Below are 24,822 nucleotides of genomic sequence, written 5' to 3'. Positions count from 1 at the left end.
CTATCCGTTGATAGTTTTCTGCATATTTACAAGATTTTGTCCAGAGAGATGTTTGACATCAGCATTGGTTCTTTTTGAAAGTTAGCTATTAAGGAAACTTGCGTTAGTACTCAATTCGACTTTTTAATATTCGGGGTAATTTTATTCTTTGAACTACTTATTGTTATAGTCAAGCTTTATTAGATTGAGAATGTACTAATGTTTGCTCTGTCCGTATGATCTTGTTATGTACATTTTTGACGCTTGTTTTCTTTGGAAGGATATTTATGTGATAACGCTAGTTTCGGTTCAAATGATGTGAATTGAACAATGTTGAGTAAAATAGCTTACTCGAAATCCTCTCCCATTAAAATTATCTGAGGTTTCTTAAGATTGATTTAGTTTTGTCTTTATATTATTCACGAATGAATGAAGGCTAATTTGTGAGATACTTCTAATCACATAAAACTTATGATTTAATCGAAAGCTTCCATATATACTTGTTTTTTATAATTATACTTTTCAAATACAGCCAAAAATGCACAATGCATTGCATTTTGTAGTGAAGTTATTCTGCTCGTTCAGCAAAAGGAAACCCGGTATAAAGGAAATGACTAACTACACCGAAAAAATTTAAGATTATGTAGGCCCGTTTGCTTCAAATTAACAAACTTGATATTACAAAGCACAGGAACCAAGAAAGGAAAAGTAAACGCAACCTTAAAATACATTAACTTCATACTCATTAAAACCTAACACTAGCTACATAGAGTCCATAACCTTTGACAACCCAAACCTATCGTCTCACAGGAAGCACTGTTTCGCCAAATAATGGTTCTCCTGGACGACGTACGATAAATGTTGCATCGAGCCAGTCCATAACAGCAGCAAAGCTGTCTTTAGGGATAGTCATGCGTTCCCGTTTCGTTGTCATTTTACCCATCATGGTAATTAGATGATGGTAAAACAACTGAAAGTTCAGAGAATAAGCAGTGGAATAGGAAATAAACCGTTCTACACATCCCCATGGTGTTTCTTCAAACCCAGCAAAGAGAGCTGGATTTTCTAATAATCCTCTAGCAGACATTATACCGTCTGTATTAGTGAACTTGGCAATCTCGTAACCTTCACGAAGGGAATTAACGTCGCCATTGGCGACTACAGGAATATTTACACAAGAACGGACTTCTCGAATAGCATCTAAGTTAACAGGAAATGAAGAACGATCCTGTTTGGTTCGACCGTGTACAGTCAGAAAGTCGGCCCCAGCACGTTGAATTGTTTGCATTAAATGACGTGTTTCATCTAAATCTTTTGAAACGCGTATCTTTGCCTCAACACAGAAATCTTCACCTAATGTGTTTTTGACCGCTCTGATCAATTGATGCACTCTTTCAGGTTCCTTCAAAAGCGCAGATCCAATTCCTTCATGAATAGCCCAACTTTGGGGACAGCCACAGTTAATTCCAATTCCATCCACATACGGGCCTGCAAGTTCGGCAGCTTTCGACAAAATGACAGGATCCTCAACACCGAATTGGAGGATTAAACTCGTGTCTCTTTCGTTTGTGGAGAAATCAAAATATCTTCCTTTTGGATGCAAAAATTCATTCGCTAAAATCATAGGAGTATATACGATGTCTGTTTGATAATCTCGTACCAGCTGTCGAAATGGTAATTTAGAGTACCTGACCATAGGGGCTGCTATATAGACAGGTCTTTTGCCTTTTTTGGCTTCAAAAATTTTCACCGGGTGTTTATTAGGGTCACGACTCGTCAATTCTGCCATTCCTATCCTATGTAGCTATGATTAGAAGTTGGTAGTTCTTACTACATAACACAGGTCTTGTTAGAGAACTCATACAGAACCACAGGTTTTGAGTACAAAAATGTAACCAGTAAATTAACTTCCAAATAAACGCTATCTTTTTTTTTCAAGAATATTTATATCTATCTTGGGAGGTAAACTACGTTTATTGCCAAGGTAAGAAATTACTTGAGAATTCACAACTACAAAACCAGTTGAATTTTCAGAAAACCATTATTTTAATTCATTCATAGAACCAAAAAATCAGATTCATTTAAGATGTAAGCCTACCGAAAAGGGCGACTGTTTTTAAAAAAAGGATGCTTTAATGCTTCTTTGGGCGTAATTCTCTTTTCTGGATTGAGTTCCAAGCATTGTTCTAACAAAAGTATAAAGTCTTGCTGAATCACAACTTCCTCATTTGTGGAAGCAAGCACATCCATTAATCGAAACTTTATGTCTCGAACAGGTTTACTAAAATTTAAGATTCTCTGAGTTTCTTGCCCACTTATAGGATCAAGTTCCTTATTAATGAAATTATAATTTTCGTCGAAATTATCAAAAGTAAATTGACTACGTTTGAGCATCTTATGGCTAAACTTTCCCTTGCATTCCATCATAAGCCTAAGCATTTGATTATTGCTTCGTCCAGGAAATAGAATTTGTCCAGCATACAACTCAAATAAAGAGCATCCAACACTCCATGTATCAATTGGGCATGAATAAGGGTATCCCAGAACTAAGATATTAGCTTAAAACAAAGTAAGTGACTTACTGATTTCTGGCGCTCGGTAGAAGCGACTCACAAGGTATGGTGTTATCTCGTTTTCAGCAGCATCAGAAGCAGATCCAAGATCGCATATTTTCAAAATGTTTCTCTTTTCATTCACAAGCATATTATCCGGCTTGATGTCAGCATGGATAACGTTACATTCCTCCAAGAGATGAAGGGCTGTGAACATTTGATAAGCATACACTTGAATCGCCTTAATGTTTAATCCGACATTTCTCCCAAATTTTTTCAAAATATCACGAAGATTTAAACTAAGCATTTCAAATACCATACATAAATGATTTTTGTGCATAAAATACCGATCGTACCGAACTATGTGCCTCCTCCCTTCAGGATCTGCAGCCTGAAGACGTTCCAAAATAGACACCTCTTTCATGCCAGCCTTGTACATTACTTCGTTGTTTCTAATAATTTTGATTGCAAACGACGCTTTTGTCATTTGGTCCATTACATTGACCACGCTAGAAAACATACCTTTGCCAAGATTGGACTGGATGAGATACCGTGAATCAAGTTCTTCCATAAGTATTACCTTGTAATATCCTTCAACGTCATCCCAGGTGTCTTGCATTCCAGCAAGACTCCTTTTAACGGTAGACGGTTTTTTGTCCGTTTTCCGTTTCTTATGAGTGGGAAGTGGACTGTCTGCAAACATGTCGTCTTCCTCATCCTCATCGTCTTCCATGGAGGCCTTTTCAGAAAATGGCTCGTTTGAATCTGGTTTTGCTAAAATCGAGTCGTTCTCCCCATTAGAGTGCTGGTTATCCAATGAAGGCTGTTCATTTTCTAGCTTTGCCGCATCTGTTTTAGAGATCGATTTTGTTATTTTTGAAGCAAGATGATCCGTTGTCGAAGCTTGCGACGGTGTAGGCTTGGAACCTTCAGCTTGATGTTTTTTCGAAATCTCCAATCGTCTTTTTCGTCTTTGTTCTATGATTTCATCTTCAGTCAATGGACTATCATTCATCATTAAATTAGTACAAACTTTGCAGATGCGTCAGGCCTGACGATCGTAATATATATTTAATATTTTAGTTGTGTTAGTTATATAGTCAAAAACTGAGCATAAATTCCCTTCCAAATATAATTTAATTCAGTGCAATTAATAAATAGGCTCTTAAAAAACCGTTTCTTGGCAAAATGAGTGTGTGGTACAAATTGTCTCTCCAAGTAGTTCAACAGCTGCAAAGACGTAAAAGCATACTTCGTCTTCTGTGCTCCTTTAGAGAATAAGCTAGTTTATTTAATTTCTTTTTCCTAAATTACATTTAAAATTAAGTAATATATTTGCTGTTTCATAATTTTCGCTTACGGGGCAAATTGTAAAGGAAACATGATTTCATTGTTGAAACGGCAGATCAAGATAATTGTTTTCAAATACAAACTATTGAAAAATGCTCGCCCATCGTTCATCTTCTGACCGTTTTTCAGCTAGATCAGTTGTTTTCTCCAAATGATTTCTCAGGTTATCAACTGAGGAACCACCCGCCGTTTCCCAAATGGAACTAGCATAAGCATTGGGATCATTTAAAATAAGATCATTAGGGGAAGACGCAAGCAATGATCGCATATTTTGCTCGGTCAAATCAATTAAACCACCAATATGCTTGGCTAGAATAGAATCGCAACGCTGATCATAGTAGTAAAAATACTGTTCTAGTATGTTGATAAACAATTTTAGGCTGGTAATCTAATTCTTTGTTAGAGTAAACGTTTCATTTGTCATCGAGCCTTACCTGATCCATGCAGGAATCTGCAATCTTCAGACTCTTTTGAAGGCATTCTAAAACACGTTTGGAATCCCTAAATATCTTTTACTTGTTAATAAATAGAATCGACAAAAGAGAAATATACTAAATAAAGTCGTTCTATACATACCACTGTTTCTTCGGTCGTTTCGTTCTGCCACCATAAATGACTTGCATGAAGGATTCCTCTGTATATGTTAATCAACAGACATTGGATATAAAAACATACCTGCATTGATCTGGTTTCTTAAGCAATTTCGATGCGTAAAGTGTACATTTTGTAATCAATGTATCATAGTCATCAACAGAAAAGTTTCTGGTCTTTTGAAGCTTTCCTGTAATCATTAATAGCTGCTGGTATTGTAATCGCGAATCCAAAGCAGACTCCTCATATATGGTAAAAGCTTGGGTGAAGAACTCATAAGCAAAGTCTGGATAACTTTCAATATCGGCCATTTCTGCGGCAAATAGGTATAGAACAAGGGATAGCTCGGCGGAATCGCCGTGGTTATAAAGAATGACAATACAAGCATTAACAAAATCCCATAAGATACGAACCTTTTCAGCCCAGTCAACACACTATTGTTTATTAGCCATCAGCTTTTGCTTTCTTTGTTTTACCTTAAATAATCGAAATTCACGGGCCAGAAAGATACATTTGTTTACCACCACAGGGAGTAAGTACTTTACATTCTCACCAGCTTGTACAAAGTTATCCTTCAAACAACGCAGAATCTATATTGTTAGTATAATAAATGTTTTTTAAACCCATACCTCAATTTGAATTTGAGGGTCTTCATTATGTAGGTAATGAACCAATATAGCTATCGTTTTCAAGTCTTCTATAGTATCATTGCCGTTATTTTTTATTATCACTGAAATAACCCCAAAAAGCTCTTGAACATCCTTCAAATCGCTGATCATCTGCTCTTTCTCAATAACCTTCTCCAATATCATTTTCGCTATGTCATATCGAATATTAATTGGCTGCGCTTTGAAGACAGGGAGAAAGCTTGGTAAATTCAAGCAGTATGAAAATGAAGGGAATGAGACAATTGGGAGCACCAGTATTGAAAATAGCGACTTTTGAAGTGACCGCTCCTTCAGTTCTGTTTGCAAAGATGGCTGTTGTAGAATACGTTCGTTTATAACCTGAAATACTCTATCGGCATATTGAGTTTGGTAAGGGTAACATTGTAAGAAAAAATTTAGGATACTTGAAAGTATCTGTACAATATCGCCCAAAGCAATACCATTACGGGCGTTGAGAACATCCACAATATAAGTCCATAGTACTTCCTGGATAGCTAACTTTGGGGAAATAACCCTATCACCCGGGCATATTTTGTTTTCGGGATCAGAAGATTGATCCTCAAGGGACAAGTTTTGCATTGTTTGGTTTACTGAACCTTCTCTATCAGAAGACTCAACTTCGCATTCGCGCTGAACATAAGCGGTAAGTCTATTCAGCATAGAAATAACCAAAGGCGTAATGTTTACGCTTCTATTTAACTTCATGATAGTGCTAAAGTATATGTCCAAGGTTTCCAGGTGCATTTCGTCTGGAAAAACTTGGCAAATAACCTCGGACAAGTATTCTTGGGCTAAGGGATCTCTACACTCAATTACCTGTTCAACAATAGCTGGAAGGATCTCATTTTTGTACGTGTCCAAATCGAAATTGAGTTGCGACAGTCGGACGAGATTAAGACCGACAAGAACCTTAAGCTCATTCCGCTCTTGAGTTCGCCTCATGTAATCTTTCATAGGCCCTAAATGTTGAATCCTAACCCACAATTTGTTCATTTCCGTGAAATTTAAGAGCAAGAATTTCACAGAGTCCATAAGAGTCTCCGTCTTCGGGTCAGCATCATCATGGTCGGGATCCTGTGTGAGTCCTTTTCTTGTTTGTGTCAATAAGTAATGTCTAAGAAATAATCCACGTAAAGGATGCTGCACACCGGCACACATGTCGATTAAGTCGTTCATGATTTCTTTAACGAGAGCTTTGGGAGTCTCCAGATATGCGCTTCCTACTGTTATCATTAGATACAGACGAGGAAGAACACTTCCCGCATATTGTACAAGTTCGTAAAGATCCATCAAATGATGCGTACCGTTCAGGTGTGTCTCCAGCAACGCTTCACCAAGCCGCCGTAGGGTTTCTGTAGTAAACATATACAGTTCGTAATATTGTTTCGGAGAAAGAGCATTGTTCCTCATTTCTACCAGACTCATACTGCAGTTTCGAAAGGCATCCATTAACTTTCCAGTCTGCAGATTCTTTTGCATCAGTCGGCTTGACTGCTTGCATATTACCAATGATTCTTCCAAAGGTCTCGATATTTCTTCATTTACTGGCACGGTGTTATTCATTGGTCTCGATACCTGTTTCTATTAGCCTAGAAAACTATCTTTGCAATTGCGAAATGAGTTCAATTTATTCCGGATTTAGCGTCAGCTAGAAACTTCTTTTCAATTAAAGAAACGAAATCCTTTTTGGATTTAGATTTGTTGGAAATAATAGTAGTAGACAGCTAAAAATGAAAATGGGATTATGGCGTTGATATAATTACAATGTAGTACCACAAGTTGTCTTTCGACAAGAAATTGATTTTGGATCCAGTTCCACCAAAAAGCGGTAGTGACACAAAAAGAAATACATAGCACAAATAAAATTTACCAATACATTGGAATTACATTTTCTTCTTTACTTAAAAAGCTCGTGTTCAATTTCTCGTTGAGTTATAAAGGAATTGAAGAGATCCTCGTGCTGCTTGCTAAAGATAATTCCTTTTTTTTATTCTTTTTGTATTTCTATATTAGTTTAAGTTGGAAAACAATTCGGTACACTTTCATTATGAGCAAAATATTGTTTGGTTTTTCTCACTTCTTTTTACCGACGCGTTTGGCTTTCGATAAGCTTTGGGTTCAGAAGGTATAAACTAGGCTTATTCTCAAATTTTTTCTAATTCCCAGCGGCACTTTCGTCAGAAATCAAAACCTTTTTTGGTGCAGCTCTTAAGCAACGATACGCCAAAGCTTGGTAAATTGGGTATGTCTTTTATTCTCTGAAGAATGATAAAGAGGACACATGAATTAGACCGTTCAACGCTCCTTGGCGTTGTGTAATATCGCCTCAAAGTTCCCACTGTCGTTTAAATGGCTTCCCTCATTTCTAGGAATTAACTAACATATGACATAGGAGATGTGGTTTCAGTTTCTAGAGGGTACTATCGAAACGTGTTGTTTCTCAAAAGACGAGCGCTTGCGGTCTCTGCTGTAAATTTGAAAAATAAAACAGTAGAAGAAACCGCATCAGCAAAAGGACCAGAAAGTTCTCAGCTGCCTTAATCGATTTATATCATATTCTCTTTTTGGTATAATTGTGACAGGCCTCTTGCGTATCTTATAATTTTCAGCATATAGTAAGTGCTGTTATGATGAAGAGCAGGATAAGTTGCTGCTCAACTTTTTATTTTCTAGTTGATGGATAATTTTGAAGCACAAAGTCGATTCGAATTCGATTCTTCTGTAGCATCGTTGGAAATAGGATGTCCCCTCGTGTTCCTGACGCCTATTGCTTGCTTTTTCTCAACCTCCTCTTAATTTTAAATAGTTTTAGTATTCAAGATCGCTTATTATTGATTCCACCCACTATTGTTTATGGTCATCTACATATTTATGAGCATCATACTACAAATTAGTTTCCAAGTGTAAAGAATAGATTTTGGCTAACAGAATTTATACAATTTATACTCAAGTACATAGAGTCGTCGATTGTTCAAAATATCGTAGAAAAGTAGCACTCGCTTCGTAGCCTTTAAGATTAACCTAACACTAACAGAACAATTTTCAAATATTTAGGATTTTCACATACTTTTTTGGAAAAACTTTGTTCATTACACGAAAAGGAGAATGTATTTTCTGAAAAAACTAAGTGGAGTTTGTCTTTTTTTTGGGAGTTTAATGCAAGGAGTCGAGTCCATTACTTGCAATTCCGATGAATCAGTTTCTATTGAAGCATTAGAAAGTTCAGGCATTTCTTGGAAAGAGCTCGAGTTAACACCTAGTTGCGCTTTGGATTCATCTTTGGTAAACAATCTAACTGACAGAACCTGGGATTCTTCAGTTAAGTCTGGTGAATGGATCCTCCAATTTACTATAGAGCCTTGTGAATTATGTCATAAGGAAGAGTATATGTTCAATGTAAGTTGAAACCAAGCATTTTTGTCGTTGCTTTGTTGATGTGCTTGCATCTTGATTTTGTAACGAAGATGAAAATCAAAATGAAATGCAGATTGAGAGAGCATATGCGCATTGAAAGATGATATACTAACCTATAGGATCTTTCCCATCAAATGAAAGAAATTTACCCCAACATCCAGTTTGGCCGAGTCTATATGAATGAGAATCCCGAGTTGACTGTCCGTTTGTTGGTTGAAACGCTTCCTGTTTACTATTTTATTAATGGAAATAATTATTATATTATTCCCCCATCAGTGCTACCAGTGAAGGAAGCATTGGCAGCTTACTCGAAGCACCAATTCTTAGAGTTTGAAAGAGTTCAGGGATTCTTTTCTTTGGTGGGTCCTCTTCAGCCTCTTTACAAGCTTCTCGGTAAGGCCCTTTCTTTCTACAGTAAATTTAATAGCCCGTATACACCCCTATTGATTAATTCTGCTATGTTTGTACTGTCACTTCTGTTTATCCGCAGGTTAAACGAAAAAAGAAGACAAAAGGATCAACTTAGAAAGGCTAAATAATGGAAGGACAAACTTGTCCAGTATATTTTTCGTTTCAAACATTTGCACATTGCGACGGCAATCGTGGCATGTGATTGTCAATGACCAACAAGAAGTCTTATGAAGAGCATATGTATCTATTCATAGATAAATAAAAATAATAAAAAATTACAAAACAATTTACCTGCGAGTTCTCCTTTTTAAAACAAAATATTTTAATTTCGGGAAGGTTCATCGACAGAAGGATTGGAATGAGCCAACTTGGAAATGAAATATGGAGGCTCTGACATTTTGGAATTTTGAAAGACATCCCATTTCGTTTGATGTTCTTCTGTAGGGCTAATTAATTCTTCTGCGTCGACAGGAAAACTCAATGTGTGAAATGGACGATCGACGTGAGAAGTATCAGCTTGCTCCATAGCACGCATTCTGCCAATTCCTTCATTTAACTTGTTTAGCATATCCTTTTTCTCTGCTTCGGAGGAAGGAACATCGATAGCGACTAGCTGTGATAAATGTTGAAAGGCCTCTAATGACAAATCACCGGGAGGTTTTGCGGTTAGTAGTTTAGCTAATGAAAAAGAAGATGGCTTTAAAAAAGTCATTCTGATCGTTTCTACAGCAAGGGTATAATCGGGAATTTGTGATGGGCAAATTTAGAAATTAGGAGAAAAGTAAAGGAAAAGGAAAAAAACAGGGTAATTTCAAAAAATAATATGCAAATTTACTCTAAAAAAAGAAGCAAAAAAACGCTGTTTTCTATTTTTTCTTAAATGGTTAGTTTGGCATTGTCCAAGTATCGCCTATACTCGTAACAAGGGTCTTCCGTGCAAAAAATTTGAAGGCTAAATATGGCAATAGCAGGGTCATTGAATTCAAACGCCTAAAAATATTACTTTTAAAAGCTTAAAAGAAAAATTTAGATAGCTTAAAAGGTAACTGGATTGTTCATCTCGTTATAGTGTGTCGTAAAGATGTTTACCTTTTTTTGAGTGTCTTGCATACCTCTTCGTAAGTCTGAACAGAAATGAAAAGCACATTATTGTTATGGCTGATTTACTTTTAAAGGAGGTTTGATATTGGGCCCATTGGAAAGGAGTAGGTCATGCCATCCAAATCAAAGATTCAACTCGCCTTGAGAATTGCTACGGCAGCGGTTGTTTCTTCTTTATTCGTTTAAATATCGATTGATGTCTGTTGCTATTTAAATCATTTTCTAGACCATTTCTATTTCTACCTGGCACTGTTCCCTTTTGTTTACACAGACGTAAACAAACGCTTAAAAAATACGTTTGCCGTATTTTTGTGAAGCTATAAATAATTTTTAGTGAGGTAATACAAAAAAAAGTTATTTTATATAGCGAATTGTGGTTTTGTTCGGAAAATGTATTTAATGACAGCAAACGCGTATGGAAAACGTCTTGTATTGTTTACATCAAGACATGTTGTCACTAGCCAAATTCTACATATAATAAGAAACGCGTGAACAATGAGGAAACTGTGGGAGATGAAGAAAAAAGAGGCTGAGAGAGAGAAAAGTTCTTCAGGAATTAGTCCTGCTCAAATTCGGATTCAAAAAGGTATTGTTTGTGGACCAATCTTAAAGAAAACGCAAACGTGTCAGAAATCTAACTACCATTCTTGTATAGACATTTCAGAACTGGATGTGCCCTCTACCATGTCAACAAGCTGGCCAGATGTGACCAAGCTTCACGAGTTACTGTTGGAAATTCGCCCAGACGAGGGTAAGATTGTCAACCACAGAAAGACAGTAACTGTTGTACCCTGTCTTTGAGGTTGAGAGTATACAAATATATTAACTTGTTTGCTAAGGGTATTATCATGGTGGAAAATTCCCGTTTTCCATTCATATTGGTAGCAATTACCCGCATGATCCTCCAAAAGTGCGATGCTTGAAGAAGGTAAGTTCAAGAGGATGGCTCACAAGATACGCTTTCTTTCTTTCTTTTTACCATGTTCTTCTTATAATAGTTTCGATGGGATACCAATCTGTGTTGCTAATACATTCTTTAGATCTACCATCCCAACATCGATACACAAGGAAATGTTTGTTTAAACATCTTGAGACAAGAATGGAATCCCGTGCTCAATTTAAATTCTATTTTAGTGGGACTCCAATTTTTGTTCCTTGCACCTAATGCTGAAGATCCGCTCAATAAAGGTAAGTCCAGATGGTCCTCGTAGTCTAAAAAGACATCAATGTCAAGTCTACGAAATGGGAATTATTTCCTGTTAATAGAAAGGTTATTCAGACGAGGAAAAGCTTGTGTTGTCCTTCCGTCAGCGCTAACAAAAGTAAAAAACAGAAGCTGCGGCTGATTTACGCAATGATCCTAGAGGTTTTGGAGCACGAGTGAAAACATCTATGCAAGGTGGAACTGTGCATGGTGATGGTTTTGACAATGTCCTTCTTTCATAAAAAAAAAAAAAAAAAGGTCTACCTTTTCCATTTTTCTCCTTCCGTTTGTTTTTCTTTTCTTTTCTTTTTTTTTTTAAAATATATATATTTTTTTTAAAAAAAAATAAATAAATCCAAATACATTTACCGAGTTTATCAAAATGATCTCCTGCTTCCTGAAACTATAGCGAGACGGACTACCATTTCCCTATCTGTACTATTTTAAATTGGTACTCCCAAGACACCAGTTTTATACAGAACACCTCAAATCCATTAGAAAATGCTTTGCAAACGTTCTCTTCAAGGCCTCCGCCAACCTGGCTTTCAAACACTTTCTCGTCGTTTCTTGAGCGTAAGTTGAAGACGTTGTTCAAGCGTTTTGGCGATTTGGTTGCTTTTTTAGACTGATTGGATAATGGAAAGCATTATTCAGTTTTTCAAATGTCAAAAACAACTAAAACACTAGTATTTAATTAAGTATTTTTTTTTATTCGCTTGGAATGAAATGAACAAAAATTGCGATTTTACTGAATGGCCAAACTGCGGACATCGGCATATTGTCTCGAGATTTGCTGTGCTAACATTTGGTAGGTTACTCATGAAGACCCTGCACCTGGTACTACCACAGCCAATATTGTTGACCAAGAATTGGGCAACATCATCGGTGTCTATGCTCGTTATCCCCTTGTTATGAGCCATGGCCAGGGCTCTTATCTATTTGACAAGGAGGGTCGTAAATATATTGACTTTACCTCTGGTGTTGCCGTTACTTCTTTGGGTCACGGTCACCCTGAAGTCGCTCGCCTTGCTGGTGATCAATGTACCAAGTTGGTTCACAGCAGTAACTTGTACTACAACGAGCCTGCTATTGAGCTTTCTTCAAAATTAAACAATTCTTTAGCTCAAAACAGCAAGATTTCCACTCCCAGTAAGATTTTCTTCTCAAACAGTGGTACCGAGGCAAATGAGACTGCTTTGAAGTTTGCTCGCAAAGCCGCCTACGAGACTAATGGTGAAGGCAAGTCTCAAATTGTTTACTTCAACAACTCTTTCCACGGCCGTTCTCTTGGTTCCCTAAGTATCACAGCCAACCCCAAGTACCGCCGTGGTTTTGAGCCTTTACTTCCCGGTGTTGTTCAAGCTACCTACAACGATATTGAGTCGATTAAGCAAGTCATCAATGACAAGACCGCTGCTGTTATCGTTGAACCTGTTCAAGGTGAAGGTGGTATTTGCCCCGCCAATGCCGAGTTCTTGGTGGCATTGCGCAAGGCCTGCGATAAATTCAACGCATCTTTAATTTACGATGAGATCCAATGTGGTCTTGGTCGTAGTGGTGACTTTTGGGCCCATTCTATTGTTAAGGATCAAGCTAGCCCTGATATCATCACTGTTGCTAAGCCTTTGGCTAACGGCTTACCTATCAGTGCCACAATTGTTTCTTCTAAAGTAGCCGAAACTCTTCATGCCGGTGAGCATGGAAGCACTTTCGGCGGTAATCCCGTTGCTTGCCGAGTCGGTTCTTTCTGTGTCGATGAATTGAGTTCATCAAAAATTTTGAACAACGTGCGCAAGCAACATAACACTCTTACTTCTCGTTTTGCCGAGTTTACTACTAAGTACCCTAGTTTAATTCGTGGTTACGCTGGCCGTGGTCTTCTTTTAGGTTTGCAATTCAATCAATCCCCTACTGACTTTATCAACATTGCTCGTAAACAGGGCCTTTTGCTTCTACCAGGTGGTAACAACAATACCCGTGTTCTTCCTTCCTTGAACGTTAAAGACTCCGTCATTGCTGATGGTTTGGACATCATGGACGATACTTTGAAGCACTTGTCTAAGTAGATGTGTTTTGATTTTAATTGTGGATGTACGAACGCAATCACCTGGACTTTATTAATATTTTTAAAATAGAAGGATACAAAGTTTTTGGGAGCTCAAGCTAAACCTGTATTATGCCCTACAAATGGACTTTAAATTTTGTTTTTGGTTTATATAGGAAATGATTTTGTTTACCTCTTATATTTGCGTTTGGGCGATTTTTAATCTGAATTCTGGTATCAAACATATGGAAGAAATTTAACCAGGTTTGACTTAGATTGTGTTGGTTATTCTCTTTGGAGATATTAATTGGTTGTAAAAATAAAATATGTACAATTTATCCTTTTGTTTCTGCGTAATTAAGTACAGTAGTCGTCGCGCATACAAGTTGGCGAAAACTAACATACACCCCACACCCAACCTGGGAGTTTCCTGTCGTATTTGACATATATACCCTAACGCATGAGCCTATAGCAATCATTACTGAAAGAAAATTCTTAAAAGAGTAACGTCTTACAATTGATTAGCAAACATTCGCAATGTCGAACTAGTTTGGAGGATCTGCTTCTTTCGCATCAACAGGATTGTCTAAACCAAATTGAATTCCAACTGTATACCTTATTACTCTTTTTATAAAACGTTTGTCCTTAAGTTATTTAAAAAACAAAAGAAAGAAGGAAAAAGCCGAGCATGCCAGATAGAACTTCGGTTTCATCCACCTCTAGTACATCCTCTAATTGGACTCCGGGTGCTAGGAGAAGCAGTTTAGAAAGCCCAACAAATACATTTCCTTTTCTCAATCAAGATATAGAAGATTCAAGGAAAAAGGAAGCAGAAAACACTAGTGTTGATACTAATACCAATACCTCAATCACGAACAGGCCAGAAACGCCCGAGCAAAAAGTTCAGCAGCTTCCATTTAATGGACAATGGCCTTTTAGTCGAAGATCCAGTCAAAGCAGCTCTATGTTTGCTATGGAAGACAAGCATTGGATTAAACACTATTCTAAAAGGTCGGGAAAAAGAAAACCCTCATTAGTAAATCAAATTTCGAATACTGCAGAACAATCTGGTGAAAAAAGTAGCAAAAACCAAACATCTTTGTTGAATCATTCCCCTCATAAAGGTCGAAAGGGGAAAGAAGGATTAGACATTTCGGCTTTGCAAAAATCAATATATGGGCCTCGCAGTTTTTTAAGGAGTCGAAAGGATTCGTTTGGAATATTCGGGTCATCCATTCCTCAATCTTTAGTTAATAACCAGATGATAAATGGCTTTGGTGCCGCATCCCTTGCATTTGCTAAACTAAGTAAGGTGCGGTCCCCTTTGGATTCTAAATTCAATACGAATTTAATGTCAGCAGACGATACTTGGTCTATCTTAGAAACGGAAGTTTGCACATTATATAATTGGGAAAGCTTGCATTATACCATTGAGGACTTGAACGGGATTTTGGTCCTACATCTTCAGTCTTGCGTTCGGGAAAGAACGATGGATCTTTTCACCAGTCATTTAGATTCTTTGTTTCCAAAAGCTACCAATAAGTTATCGGAATCACTGTTTCTCATTCCAGAAGAATATTTTTTGTCGAAGTTACTTGAAATTTGGCCATTTTTTTTGTCTTCTATTCTACCATATATAGAGGGTATATTTTTGCCTATTAAAACAAAAATTTTTGACAGCCAGGAAAAAGCATTATTGCCATATGAGATTAATGAGTATTGCCATACAAATCGAGAAAAGCTAAATGTTCAGAGACTTATGCTCACTTCATTTCGTGATTGCATGATTTTGCCTGCCGCTGATTGTATCCAAAGAATCATTCAGAAACAGAGCGAGACGTTAGCACGCTCAGACCATCTTTCTGGTGTTTATGCTCGGTTGTTTCAAATATTAAGTATGCTAGCAAGTGTGCATTCAAACGACCAACACGAAAAAGAATTGGTTAAGCTTGCTTCTAAAGTCCGTTCTCTGCTCATCGTTCATGAATGATTTGATCCGTGTTTCAGGTATATATTAAACAGCTTTTCCGAGGTTAATTCCTTGTTCATAACCTTTTATTTTTTGGAGAATACTAACGTTGTTGATAATTATTTAACCAGTATTGATGGAGATTTAATTTTACTCTGCTAATGGCTGTCTATTTTTGTAATTTAATGAGATAAATACCTAAATATAAAGTTATCTATAATAAGGGGTAAAAGCTATGTCTAGGATTTTGGTTTAAAGTCTATGTATTAACATTTCGCATATTGTGAAGCCATCTGGGGTAACAAAATCCATACTGAATCTCAACAGTATCGGCAGGATCGCAAATGCATCGGCCCTTAACATGGAGTTTATAATCTGAAGGGCAATGATTCCAAGGCAAATGGTAGTATCCGAAATCTTCAAAATAGTGAAGTTGTGATTTGTTGAGAAATAGAGACGCAGCAAGGGTATGTATAGGAGCATCACCCCAGCGCTCGTAGAAGAAGCCAAACCTTTGATCCAAGTATTCAAAGTAATCGTTGTAGGCATCGCTTCTAAAAAAGTTCAAGTCAGCAATTTCGAAATTGCTCCAAAAATGGCAATTGTTATATTCACCGTCTAAGCCCTTGTTATCATCTGTAATAAAGTCTAAAGAACTATCTGGAGCAAGATAATGAGGACTCTTTTTGATAAAGTCTCTGGTAGTATTCCAAAGGGTAGGAATAGTTTCTGGGTATTCAGGTAAAGAAATCACAAATCCATAAGCTTTCTTTTCGTCGCGAAGCCTACGGAATGGATCACTGCAAAGTTAGCAATTACACGATACTTGAACAGCTTACTATGGAATATCACAAGAATAAATAACACCGGGTTCCACACGCCAATAATAGTCGTAATTTTTAAGAGCAGAGTTTCGGTAGAAGAAGCCAGAATTGAACCGACACATAATTCGATAACTCAACGAAAAGCCATAAATAATGTGTCTTCTCATCATGTCACGGATTGTCTCTAATGCACGATTCATGTTGAGATTTTTGGGCAAACCCCATTCATGTTGTTGAAGTTGGACGTAAGTAGTATCGCTGCTGGCCATCGTGGAGGTAGCATTGATGAATTCCTCCGAAAATGGTGCATCATTCATAAATGTCCATGGATAATGGTATCGGTTATTAAAACGATCTTCAACATTCTGGATGGAACTAAGTGCGGCGGCAAGATCTCTATTGCGACAAAGCATAAACAAGGTAGCTTTCATGAGGGCCGGCTGTTGGATGTCCGTACCATTATCACCACTTGGAATATCGTGCTTGGTAAAATGTAAAGGCTCATAATTAACGGAAAGGTGAACTTGGGATTTGCTGAAACTCTTGTAAATTATAGGAGTACAAAGGATAAAAAAACAGAGGAGTATATACCTGTAAGAAAACGCGAGAGAAGTCATTGTATGTTTAAAACCAGAAAAGCATTCTAATAGACCACGAGACAGTTTTTGAACGTAAAATACATATATAATCAGGCTGGAAACAAATGTACAATAGGAAAAGGTAATTTGAATTCTTCACTGGTAGAGTATAAAAAAAAGAAAAAAAAAAAAACACACACACACACACAACAAACAAAACAACGAAAACACTGATGATAATCCACTGGACAAAGAGCTAAAGAAGGAAGTATCTTTGTTCAAAATGATAATCTGTTTTTTAGATGGTAAGTACTTCTTACTTTTTGAATATATAAACAAAAAAAAAGGATACCTGTAATGGCACAAACGAAATGGTTAAATATTAGAGATCACTTAAGCAACAACAAATCTATTTTTTAATATACATAGAACTGAAATCTCTTACTAATCAGGCTCCGCAAAGGAAAGGATTTGTAATTTTTGGTCTTGGGACAGTGCCTGTCAATTTTGTTACTTGTAAAGCAATGTTACTTTTGATCCAAGTGTTTTGTTTTTTAATAAATGCTTTAAATTCTATTTCCATGAATTTTTCCTTGTCGCATCTGTATTTTTTTGGTTTTGTGTACGCTGACCCTGTAAACACATCCAGCATGGGTAGAAAGGAAGGAGCTCGTTTCGTAAAGTAGAGATCGAAAGCACATGAGGAGCCAATTTATGTCTTAGTTCTATGTCAATCCAAATTATCGTTCTACAAAAGCATTGATTGATCAAAACAAGGATAAAAGCAAGCAATTATAATATTTTAGTTCTTTTCTCTTGCTTTTATATTGAGATGTCTCATTCTTGAGAAATAGAATGCTGAATTCTATACATTAGTTTGCCCTCCATTGAGTTAAATAAAATATCGTACTAATATGTTACTGTTAGCTTGTAACTTGGTGAGTGCTTGTTTACTTAGCCAGGAACGAAAAAGGAAAGTGTGTAAGCGCGTGAGAATAAGTTTATTTTTTTTAAAAAAAATAAAAAAAAAGGCACTGTATATCCTTTTTGACTAGCAGCCTATAAGTCGATTGAGTTTTCTGAAGTGAGTATATACAAATGTTTGGAAACCTGTTTCCAAACTAAATTTGACAAAAGGTGTGACGAATTGAAGAAATTAACCAAAAAATTTATTGTATTCCTAAAAGTAAAAGGCTTTCTTTTCTGCCTTACAGGATTTCTAAATCATTGATTTTCCCCTGCTAATTCAAAGCCAAGTTCCTGCACGTCTTCTAGGCATCAGGCTTAATTTCCTGAAAATTCTTGTTTTTAGAAAAACATTTTTAACTTTATTGAATGAACAAAGATACGCATTATAAAACAGGAAACTCTTTGTTTATGATACCTCTCTTGTAGGAGTAACAGAAACTAAGTATATCATTAACCGAAAGCAAAGAAAATCTGATAGAGGACTATGCAGCAATGACGCAGAGAGGATAGCGCAATTGCTAAAGCACGGATAAGAGACACTGTTACTTTGGGTAGAAAACCATTTTTCTAGCGTAAGAATGCATTTGTCTTTTGCGTAAAGCAAGAAAACGGTCGTTTCTTTGAATTCTTGCTGTACAAGGATATAGTAGAAATATGGTAAATAATATTAAAAATCAAAATGCAAGAATTTTGTTTTTAGGAACTGGAACGTCCAATGGCATCCCTAATGTCTGTTGTTTGAACGTCCCAAATCCTACATGTCGCGTATGCTCAGCCAGTTTGACACCGGAGGGACGAAAGAACAAGAGAAACAATACAGGAGCAATTGTGCAGATTGATGCAGAGGGATGGAGTCGTCCGAAAACAATCTTAATTGATTGCGGAAAGACTTTTTACATGGCCGCGATGGAATTTATGGTGAAGCATAAGATTCGAAACATCGATGCAGTTCTATTGACGCATGCTCATGCCGATGCAATCAATGGGTTGGATGATTTAAGGGGTATGCTGAGTTGCTCTTGCATGAACAATGCAAAGCGAATACAATAGAGAAAGGAAAACGCTTGAAATCTTTTCTCCCAAGTTTTTTTTTCTGTAAAATATGTTAATACTAACGTTCAATTTTTAGCGTGGACGTCTGGGGGGATTGTTCAAGACACTATGAAAATATATTTAACACGGGATACATTCATGTCAATTTCAAATTCGTTTCCCTATATGGTGGATGTTACGCAAGCCACTGGAGGTGGTAGTGTTCCTACGTTTGACTATCGAATCTTTAACCCGGAAGAGCCATTCGAGTTAGAGGGGCTCGATATCACGACTGTACCATTACCCGTGCACCACGGAGTCTATTTCTCTCCCGGTAAGGAGAGTGTTCCATTTATCAATATGGGTTTTCGAATTGGTGATTTATCGTATATTTCTGATTGTAACTATATTCCTCCAGAAACAAAAGATTTGATGGTTGGATCTCAAGTCGTTGTGTTAGACGCACTTCGGCAGAAACCCTATCCATCCCACTTTACTTTTAACCAAGCTCACGCATTTGCCAGTTCCCTTACACCAGCTCCAAGACGGGTTTTGTACACCGGATTTAATCATTCCGCGGAACACGATGAGATGAAAGAAGAATTTTCAAAATTAAGCGTTCCGACCGAGCCAGCATATGATGGCCAAATTGTAGAATTTAACGTCTAAATCCAGTGAGCGAAGAAACGACAAATTTATCATCTTTACTTTTACTTATACTTATACTTATACTTTTACCTTTTTATTTTATTTTATTATTATATTTTCAATTTCTTTACGTTGTAAAATAATGCGTTCGCACCTTTTTATGTTTTGGTTTTCAAAGTTTCTTTGTTCATATTCAATAATATGCACATTTTTTAACCGTTTCTTTTGCTTTTAGCTTTATTAGTATACGCGCATGAGAATTCTAAAGTTTTATTTAAGTCAGTGAGCCAAAACATGATTATAAATTATAGTTGTAAAAAAAGCATGATGTACAAAAAAAAAGAATTAAAAGAAAACGTTTCAGCATCTATAAGACGTAAATGAAAACAAACAAGAGGTAATCCTAGCTAGCGATCGTATGGATTCTCACGACTTGGCAGAAAAGAGGGACTGAATGGCTGCTTGGAGGCATTGAACATTATATTCAATCAGCCCCGATTTCTTGAAGTTATCGGCACGAATAATGCAAACCAAGGCTAGGTATTGATTCATTTCCCGTAGAACCAAGACCAAGTCGTTGGACAATCGGATGATGGAGGAAGTTTCGTCCAAAGCATCAGGGTGTCGCTCGGAATGGTTTTCACGAGCACCTCCATAAATAGATCCAATATCAAGGATAACGTCGATGAAATCAGAACAAATTTCGTAACTTTGAACGTCAACTGGGGAACTATCCGTAGCGATATAAATTTTTGAGAGTACGTCGAAAACGTAAGCCTTTTCGACCAAAGAATTGGCACAAAAGATATTGAGAAGATTTTCGAGCGTAGGCAGCTGAGGAATCAGTTTTTGAATGACACGACTGAAGGCTTCAAAGATGGAATGGTCAAAAATGGAAGTAAGATGAAATGAAATGGGGACATTTTCAAGGCCAATATCTGCAAGCTCATCCTGAGTTCGCTGTTGAATGTCACGCTGAGTGTCTATTTTAAATTCATCACTAAGGCCGTCCACTTTATGTATAAATACTTCAATACAGATATTGGGATTAATGGCTACAACACGAGCAACAGTGACATGCAAACGAGCCAATGCATCTAGATAATCATCTTGTGCATCGATAACAAAGATAAGTGCTCCAACTTGAATGAAGATGCTTTCAAAATCAAAAGCTGCGTCAAACACGTCCACTTGACCGGGAAAATCCCAGACCGAAAAGTCAATGAACGAGCTATTAGGAATTGAGTTAGTAAAAAATCCAAATGGATAACAGAAAAGACTGGGGGAGACATACGAAATGTGTTCTTGTGTGAGACGGGCTGTAGATTCCAGAAACAAAGTTTCGTTCGGCGGCATTTTATAAAAGACGACTTTTTGAATCGAAGACTTGCCGCTTCGTCGAAGACCCATCAAAATGATTCTTCTGGGCTTCATTTTTGAGTACAAACACTTGGTAAGAGACAACTCGAAACGACGTTCTCTCCATCGAAAATGAATCCCCAAATACCGAGCTGCGTTCAGGCTGGAAAGTATACGATAGCATAGAAAGGTTACAGCGTGGAAAAGTGGATAACGAAATGCTTCAAACTCGTGAGAGCACTGCAAATCATAAGAAATCGCAACTTTTCCCCTTTTGCTTTCCGGTTCCCTGTTGCGCTAGTTTTTGATCGTGTGTAGCATTTTTGTTCAATTTAATTTAGTTATTATTTAATTTTGTTGGTTTACCTTGGAGGATGTTCTTTGCTTTTCGTGAAGGATCCATTTCCAAGGCCTGCAGAGATCCTAATCTAATCTCCACGCCAATCATTGATCGTCATATGAGCCATCATCCAATTAAAGGACACCATGTTGTAAATCACGCAAATCATTTCAATACTGACGATCATACAACCTTGCTTTTTTTTGCTATATAATGAGGATCTACCTCGCACAACTCATTCTCTGCAAGAGGTACAAATGGGATCTGCATGACATCCCAGATGCTTTACAAGATCGTTTGCTTCCTTGCTGATTATTAAGTGCTTTCCATGTGAAGAGATCTCTCTTACTGTAGCGGATCACATCCTTTTTCTACTCAAACGTTCTTGTACTACAGAATGGGTAACTCTAACTCTTCAGTTGGCTACACACTACGACCGATGATCAAATTTCAAAACATCTAAATTTCATTTTTATAACAAAAACATTCATGCAAGAGTTCAGAGGCATTTTTTTTTTTTCGCAATTGAATCGTCTGACGACTAGTGCTTGGGATTAATGCCAGATGAGAACATTCAATACGAAAACACTTGTAGATTACTTATTCGAGAAGAGAAACATCCTTGCATTTCTAGAGGCAATCCCTGCTGAGCTCTTGAAAACTTTCTCATCTACACATAAAACTGTGGGACGTGCTCAGTTTACTTGGAGAGATCCAAGACGATACGGCCAGCAATCTTACCCTCGTGCATAAGGTTGTAGACTTCAGGGAGAGTAGAGAAGGGTTGGACCTTGTAGAAAGGCTTGACGAGGCCACGAGCCAAGTAGTCCATAGCCTCAACAGAGTCAAGACGGCTACCGACGTGAGAACCGCAAACCTTGAGTTGCTTGACGGTCAACCAGAAGATGTCAGCACCGAGCTTAGCACCGGCAGGCATGGCAACAGTGATCATGGTAGAGCCGGGACGAGCAAAAGAAGCAGCTTGCTCGTAAGACTTGGGGGAGGTAGACAAGACCAAAGTACCGTGAGCACCACCGCCAGTCTTCTCCTTGACGACTTCGACAACGTCGTCAGTCTTGAAGTCGACGAAAACGTCAGCGTTGAAGCTGGAAACAAGTTCTTTCTTGTCTTCACCAGAGTCAATGGCAACGACACGCATGGCCATAGCCTTGGCGTATTGAACGGCCAAGTGACCAAGACCACCACCGGCACCGGGAATGCAGACCCATTGACCGGGTCCGACACCGGACTCCTTCAAGGCACGGTAGACGGTGATACCAGCGCACATGACGGGGGCAGCAACCTCGAGGGGAACGGACTCGGGGATGAGGGTAGCGTGAGTGGCATTGGCGATGGCATAGTGTTGGAAGGTACCGTCGACAGTATAACCAGAGAGTTGAATTTGAGGGCAGATGGTCTCATCACCCTTCATGCAGTATTCGCAGTTACCGCAAGAGGAGTTCATCCACTTAACACCGACACGGTCACCGATCTTAAGACGGTTGACACCACGGCCAACCTTAACGACGACACCAGCACCTTCGTGACCACCGATCAAGGGGAGCTTGACATCGAGAGGCCAGTCACCTTGAAGAGCGTGCAAGTCAGTGTGGCAGACACCAGTGTACTTGATGTTAACCAAGACTTGATCTTCACCGGGCTCACCAACAGGGACTTCTTCGAACTTCACGTTCTCGGGTCCTCCGTGCTTGTGGAAAACGGCTGCTGTTTGCTTATCGGGAAAAGTCATTGTGTATAGTATATGGATGTACAGTTGTCCAAGCAGGGGACACCCTCTTTATATAGTCTTTCCGAGCGGCTAAACGAAATTTTCTCATCTCTAAATTCTTCGGAGCGACTCCCATCCTGGCGAAAAAAGGTCGGAGCTTTCGACCAATGAAATGCCGACAACCTCACATTCAAGCCAGAAGCGTATGACAACATCCATGGTCCCGACGTAATTGTGGAATGATAGGTGACATCGACTCCCATTCTAATTTTTCCGATTTTCCAATAGCCCGAAACCGTTCTAGATAAATTCCGGATAAAGTTTCCATCAACCAATGGACGGAAAAAATTCAAAGTTAACTTTTTCCTCCTTCCGCTTTATTGCGGGGATCATCCATCCATTCCACCTTTGCAACTTTGGTCAAACTTTCCTCATCCACTCAGATAGGTGTTTTTATCGTTTTGCTTTTTCTTTATACCTCTTTGCTCCTCTGGTTGGTCCTTATTGAAACGTTGTTGATTTCTTCTTCCATAGAGAAAATTATTGCTTCGGTAAGGTTTTGGTAAATTTCCTAATTTTCTTTTTCGACATCGATTGGTTTCCTTATCTTCGGTTAGCGTAATGGAAAACGAGCGAACGTACGCATGATGTCGTCCATGGAAGTGTATAGAATTTCGGCAGAAGGAAAGGGAACAACGCTAGGTCTAGTAGGAATAGATTCAGTTGATACGAAGAATGGTTCGCTCGGTCGAGTCGGTTGAGTCGAATAAGTCGTTCGAGTCATTTGGGGCAGTAGAGCAGTAGAGCAGTAGAGCAACAGGTCAGTAGGTCAGTCGAGTGTGTCGGTGAGCCTGAAAGCAAGGTTTTCATTGGAACCATTGGTTGAATAGATGAACTCTTTTTTAAAAAGTCAATTGGAAAAAGATAGACGAAAATTGAAACGACGTTACGTTTTCACAGTGATGTCTAATTTTCCTTTCCTTCCATTCTTTACACACACTCTCTTCCACCTTCCTCTTTCCTTCCAAGGAACCTTTGTCACACCCTTCCTCGCTTCTCTTTCGGTTAATCACCACCTCGGTAACGAATGCCCCGTAAACAAAACACAATTGGACATTGATCAGTCGATGGTCAATCGCGTTCTAAAGGACGATTGAATCCACCAGGACGGTTCATGTATTGACGATATCTTGCCTTTCTTTGCTTAAAGACGTCTCCAACGTCTCCATGCTTTTTTCCCGTCGTCGTTCCAAATCCCGAAAATCCCATCATACTTTGCATGTCGGCCACCGGGTCCAATTCTTCTTGCACGGAAATTTCCTCTTGACTATTTCCATTTGCCGAGGAGGTAGAAGGCACTGCTTCTAATGAGTTATCCTCTCCTTCACTTTGTCTTTTTTGTTGTTGACCATCTCTCCTTGGAGGTGATGATACCGGTTGCACGCGCTCTTGTCGGTAGCTGCTAGTCGTGAAATCACGTCGATTTTGTCGCTCCGTCCGTTCTTGTTTTTGCTTTTGCTCTTGCTCTCCCCTTCGACCACCCCCTCTAGGCCTTTCTCCTACATCTTCTCTCCGTTTTTCCTCACGGTCGTGTCGGTCGTAACGGTCATACCGGTCTCGTCGAACCATCCGGTCGCGTTCAGGCCCACGCTCACCCTCTCGATCCCAATCTCGATTTCGGTTTCGGTTTCGCTCCCGGTCCTGAGATCGCACAGACTCATCCTCACTCGTTCGATTGAAATTCCGCGTTCGCGCATACCTGTCGCTTCTTCTCTCTGGACTTCTTTCTCGTTGAAATCGTCCTCCCTCTCGTTGTCTACCTCTTCCACTTTCTCTTGCATCCCTATACGTAGTTCGCGGTAAACCCTCCTTTTCTACGCGTTGGGAGCGATACGACAAATCGTTTTCCTCTCTTTCATAATTTCTTCGGCTGCTCGACATTTCAACAGACTGTATCTTGCTCTGATGTTCCTAAATTCCTTACGTAAATGAATACAAACGCAGGAAAAATCTCATGCTCTCTTTCGTTTTTGTCCAATTTTTTATTGATCTCTCAATCT

General features: G+C 38.4%; 15 protein-coding genes across 15 annotated transcripts; 6 read left to right on the top strand and 9 right to left on the bottom strand.

Moving 5' to 3' along the window:
* Positions 1–775: 775 nt before the first annotated feature.
* Positions 776–1,768, bottom strand: dus4 (tRNA/mRNA dihydrouridine synthase Dus4; the record flags this gene model as incomplete). The annotated part of the gene is made up of 1 exon (XM_056183567.1): positions 776–1,768. One exon carries the CDS (start codon positions 1,766–1,768, stop codon positions 776–778), a length of 993 nt encoding a protein of 330 aa, XP_056039127.1.
* Positions 1,769–2,073: 305 nt separating this feature from the next.
* On the bottom strand, positions 2,074–2,418 carry SOMG_04788 (CMGC/DYRK/PRP4 protein kinase Prp4-like; the record flags this gene model as incomplete). The annotated part of the gene is made up of 1 exon (XM_056183566.1): positions 2,074–2,418. The coding sequence occupies one exon, from the start codon at positions 2,416–2,418 to the stop codon at positions 2,074–2,076; it is 345 nt and encodes a 114-aa protein (XP_056039126.1).
* A 120-nt stretch (positions 2,419–2,538) lies between these two features.
* Positions 2,539–3,549, bottom strand: prp4 (serine/threonine protein kinase Prp4; the record flags this gene model as incomplete). The annotated part of the gene is made up of 1 exon (XM_056183565.1): positions 2,539–3,549. One exon carries the CDS (start codon positions 3,547–3,549, stop codon positions 2,539–2,541), a length of 1,011 nt encoding a protein of 336 aa, XP_056039364.1.
* Positions 3,550–3,963: 414 nt separating this feature from the next.
* On the bottom strand, positions 3,964–6,703 carry vps35 (retromer complex subunit Vps35; the record flags this gene model as incomplete). The annotated part of the gene is made up of 6 exons (XM_056183564.1): positions 3,964–4,269; positions 4,316–4,390; positions 4,458–4,515; positions 4,557–4,906; positions 4,949–5,062; positions 5,102–6,703. 6 exons carry the CDS (start codon positions 6,701–6,703, stop codon positions 3,964–3,966), a joined length of 2,505 nt encoding a protein of 834 aa, XP_056039541.1.
* A 484-nt stretch (positions 6,704–7,187) lies between these two features.
* SOMG_04785 (mitochondrial ribosomal protein subunit L9) lies at positions 7,188–7,681 on the top strand (the record flags this gene model as incomplete). Its single annotated transcript, XM_056183563.1, has 3 exons — positions 7,188–7,265; positions 7,307–7,382; positions 7,533–7,681. 3 exons carry the CDS (start codon positions 7,188–7,190, stop codon positions 7,679–7,681), a joined length of 303 nt encoding a protein of 100 aa, XP_056039561.1.
* A 564-nt stretch (positions 7,682–8,245) lies between these two features.
* Positions 8,246–9,093, top strand: SOMG_04784 (ER stress response thioredoxin family membrane disulfide oxidoreductase; the record flags this gene model as incomplete). Its single annotated transcript, XM_056183562.1, has 2 exons — positions 8,246–8,536; positions 8,674–9,093. 2 exons carry the CDS (start codon positions 8,246–8,248, stop codon positions 9,091–9,093), a joined length of 711 nt encoding a protein of 236 aa, XP_056039413.1.
* A 77-nt stretch (positions 9,094–9,170) lies between these two features.
* On the bottom strand, positions 9,171–9,677 carry gta3 (mitochondrial glutamyl-tRNA amidotransferase complex subunit Gta3; the record flags this gene model as incomplete). The annotated part of the gene is made up of 3 exons (XM_056183561.1): positions 9,171–9,209; positions 9,257–9,332; positions 9,361–9,677. 3 exons carry the CDS (start codon positions 9,675–9,677, stop codon positions 9,171–9,173), a joined length of 432 nt encoding a protein of 143 aa, XP_056039402.1.
* An 884-nt stretch (positions 9,678–10,561) lies between these two features.
* ubc12 (NEDD8-conjugating enzyme Ubc12) lies at positions 10,562–11,512 on the top strand (the record flags this gene model as incomplete). Its single annotated transcript, XM_056183560.1, has 5 exons — positions 10,562–10,652; positions 10,722–10,817; positions 10,906–10,994; positions 11,107–11,254; positions 11,400–11,512. 5 exons carry the CDS (start codon positions 10,562–10,564, stop codon positions 11,510–11,512), a joined length of 537 nt encoding a protein of 178 aa, XP_056039183.1.
* Positions 11,513–11,771: 259 nt separating this feature from the next.
* On the top strand, positions 11,772–13,336 carry arg1 (acetylornithine aminotransferase; the record flags this gene model as incomplete). The annotated part of the gene is made up of 2 exons (XM_056183559.1): positions 11,772–11,843; positions 12,083–13,336. The coding sequence occupies 2 exons, from the start codon at positions 11,772–11,774 to the stop codon at positions 13,334–13,336; spliced, it is 1,326 nt and encodes a 441-aa protein (XP_056039404.1).
* Positions 13,337–14,002: 666 nt separating this feature from the next.
* On the top strand, positions 14,003–15,304 carry bit61 (Protor-like protein; the record flags this gene model as incomplete). Its single annotated transcript, XM_056183558.1, has 1 exon — positions 14,003–15,304. One exon carries the CDS (start codon positions 14,003–14,005, stop codon positions 15,302–15,304), a length of 1,302 nt encoding a protein of 433 aa, XP_056039046.1.
* Positions 15,305–15,542: 238 nt separating this feature from the next.
* Positions 15,543–16,724, bottom strand: omh3 (alpha-1,2-mannosyltransferase Omh3; the record flags this gene model as incomplete). Its single annotated transcript, XM_056183557.1, has 2 exons — positions 15,543–16,083; positions 16,123–16,724. The coding sequence occupies 2 exons, from the start codon at positions 16,722–16,724 to the stop codon at positions 15,543–15,545; spliced, it is 1,143 nt and encodes a 380-aa protein (XP_056039010.1).
* Positions 16,725–18,308: 1,584 nt separating this feature from the next.
* On the top strand, positions 18,309–19,355 carry SOMG_04778 (hydrolase, conserved protein; the record flags this gene model as incomplete). The annotated part of the gene is made up of 2 exons (XM_056183556.1): positions 18,309–18,657; positions 18,784–19,355. 2 exons carry the CDS (start codon positions 18,309–18,311, stop codon positions 19,353–19,355), a joined length of 921 nt encoding a protein of 306 aa, XP_056039641.1.
* A 405-nt stretch (positions 19,356–19,760) lies between these two features.
* Positions 19,761–20,768, bottom strand: gtr2 (RagC/D GTPase Gtr2; the record flags this gene model as incomplete). Its single annotated transcript, XM_056183555.1, has 2 exons — positions 19,761–20,565; positions 20,629–20,768. The coding sequence occupies 2 exons, from the start codon at positions 20,766–20,768 to the stop codon at positions 19,761–19,763; spliced, it is 945 nt and encodes a 314-aa protein (XP_056039072.1).
* Positions 20,769–21,733: 965 nt separating this feature from the next.
* On the bottom strand, positions 21,734–22,783 carry adh1 (alcohol dehydrogenase Adh1; the record flags this gene model as incomplete). The annotated part of the gene is made up of 1 exon (XM_056183554.1): positions 21,734–22,783. The coding sequence occupies one exon, from the start codon at positions 22,781–22,783 to the stop codon at positions 21,734–21,736; it is 1,050 nt and encodes a 349-aa protein (XP_056039649.1).
* A 1,110-nt stretch (positions 22,784–23,893) lies between these two features.
* On the bottom strand, positions 23,894–24,703 carry SOMG_04775 (U4/U6 X U5 tri-snRNP complex subunit; the record flags this gene model as incomplete). Its single annotated transcript, XM_056183553.1, has 1 exon — positions 23,894–24,703. One exon carries the CDS (start codon positions 24,701–24,703, stop codon positions 23,894–23,896), a length of 810 nt encoding a protein of 269 aa, XP_056039657.1.
* Between the last annotated feature and the right edge of the window lie 119 nt (positions 24,704–24,822).

Source organism: Schizosaccharomyces osmophilus, chromosome 3 (genome assembly GCF_027921745.1).
Source record: "Schizosaccharomyces osmophilus chromosome 3, complete sequence".
In the NCBI taxonomy this organism is placed as follows: Eukaryota; Fungi; Ascomycota; class Schizosaccharomycetes; order Schizosaccharomycetales; family Schizosaccharomycetaceae; genus Schizosaccharomyces; species Schizosaccharomyces osmophilus.
Note: the sequence above shows the minus strand (reverse complement) of the source record. Positions and strands in the feature narration are given on the sequence as shown.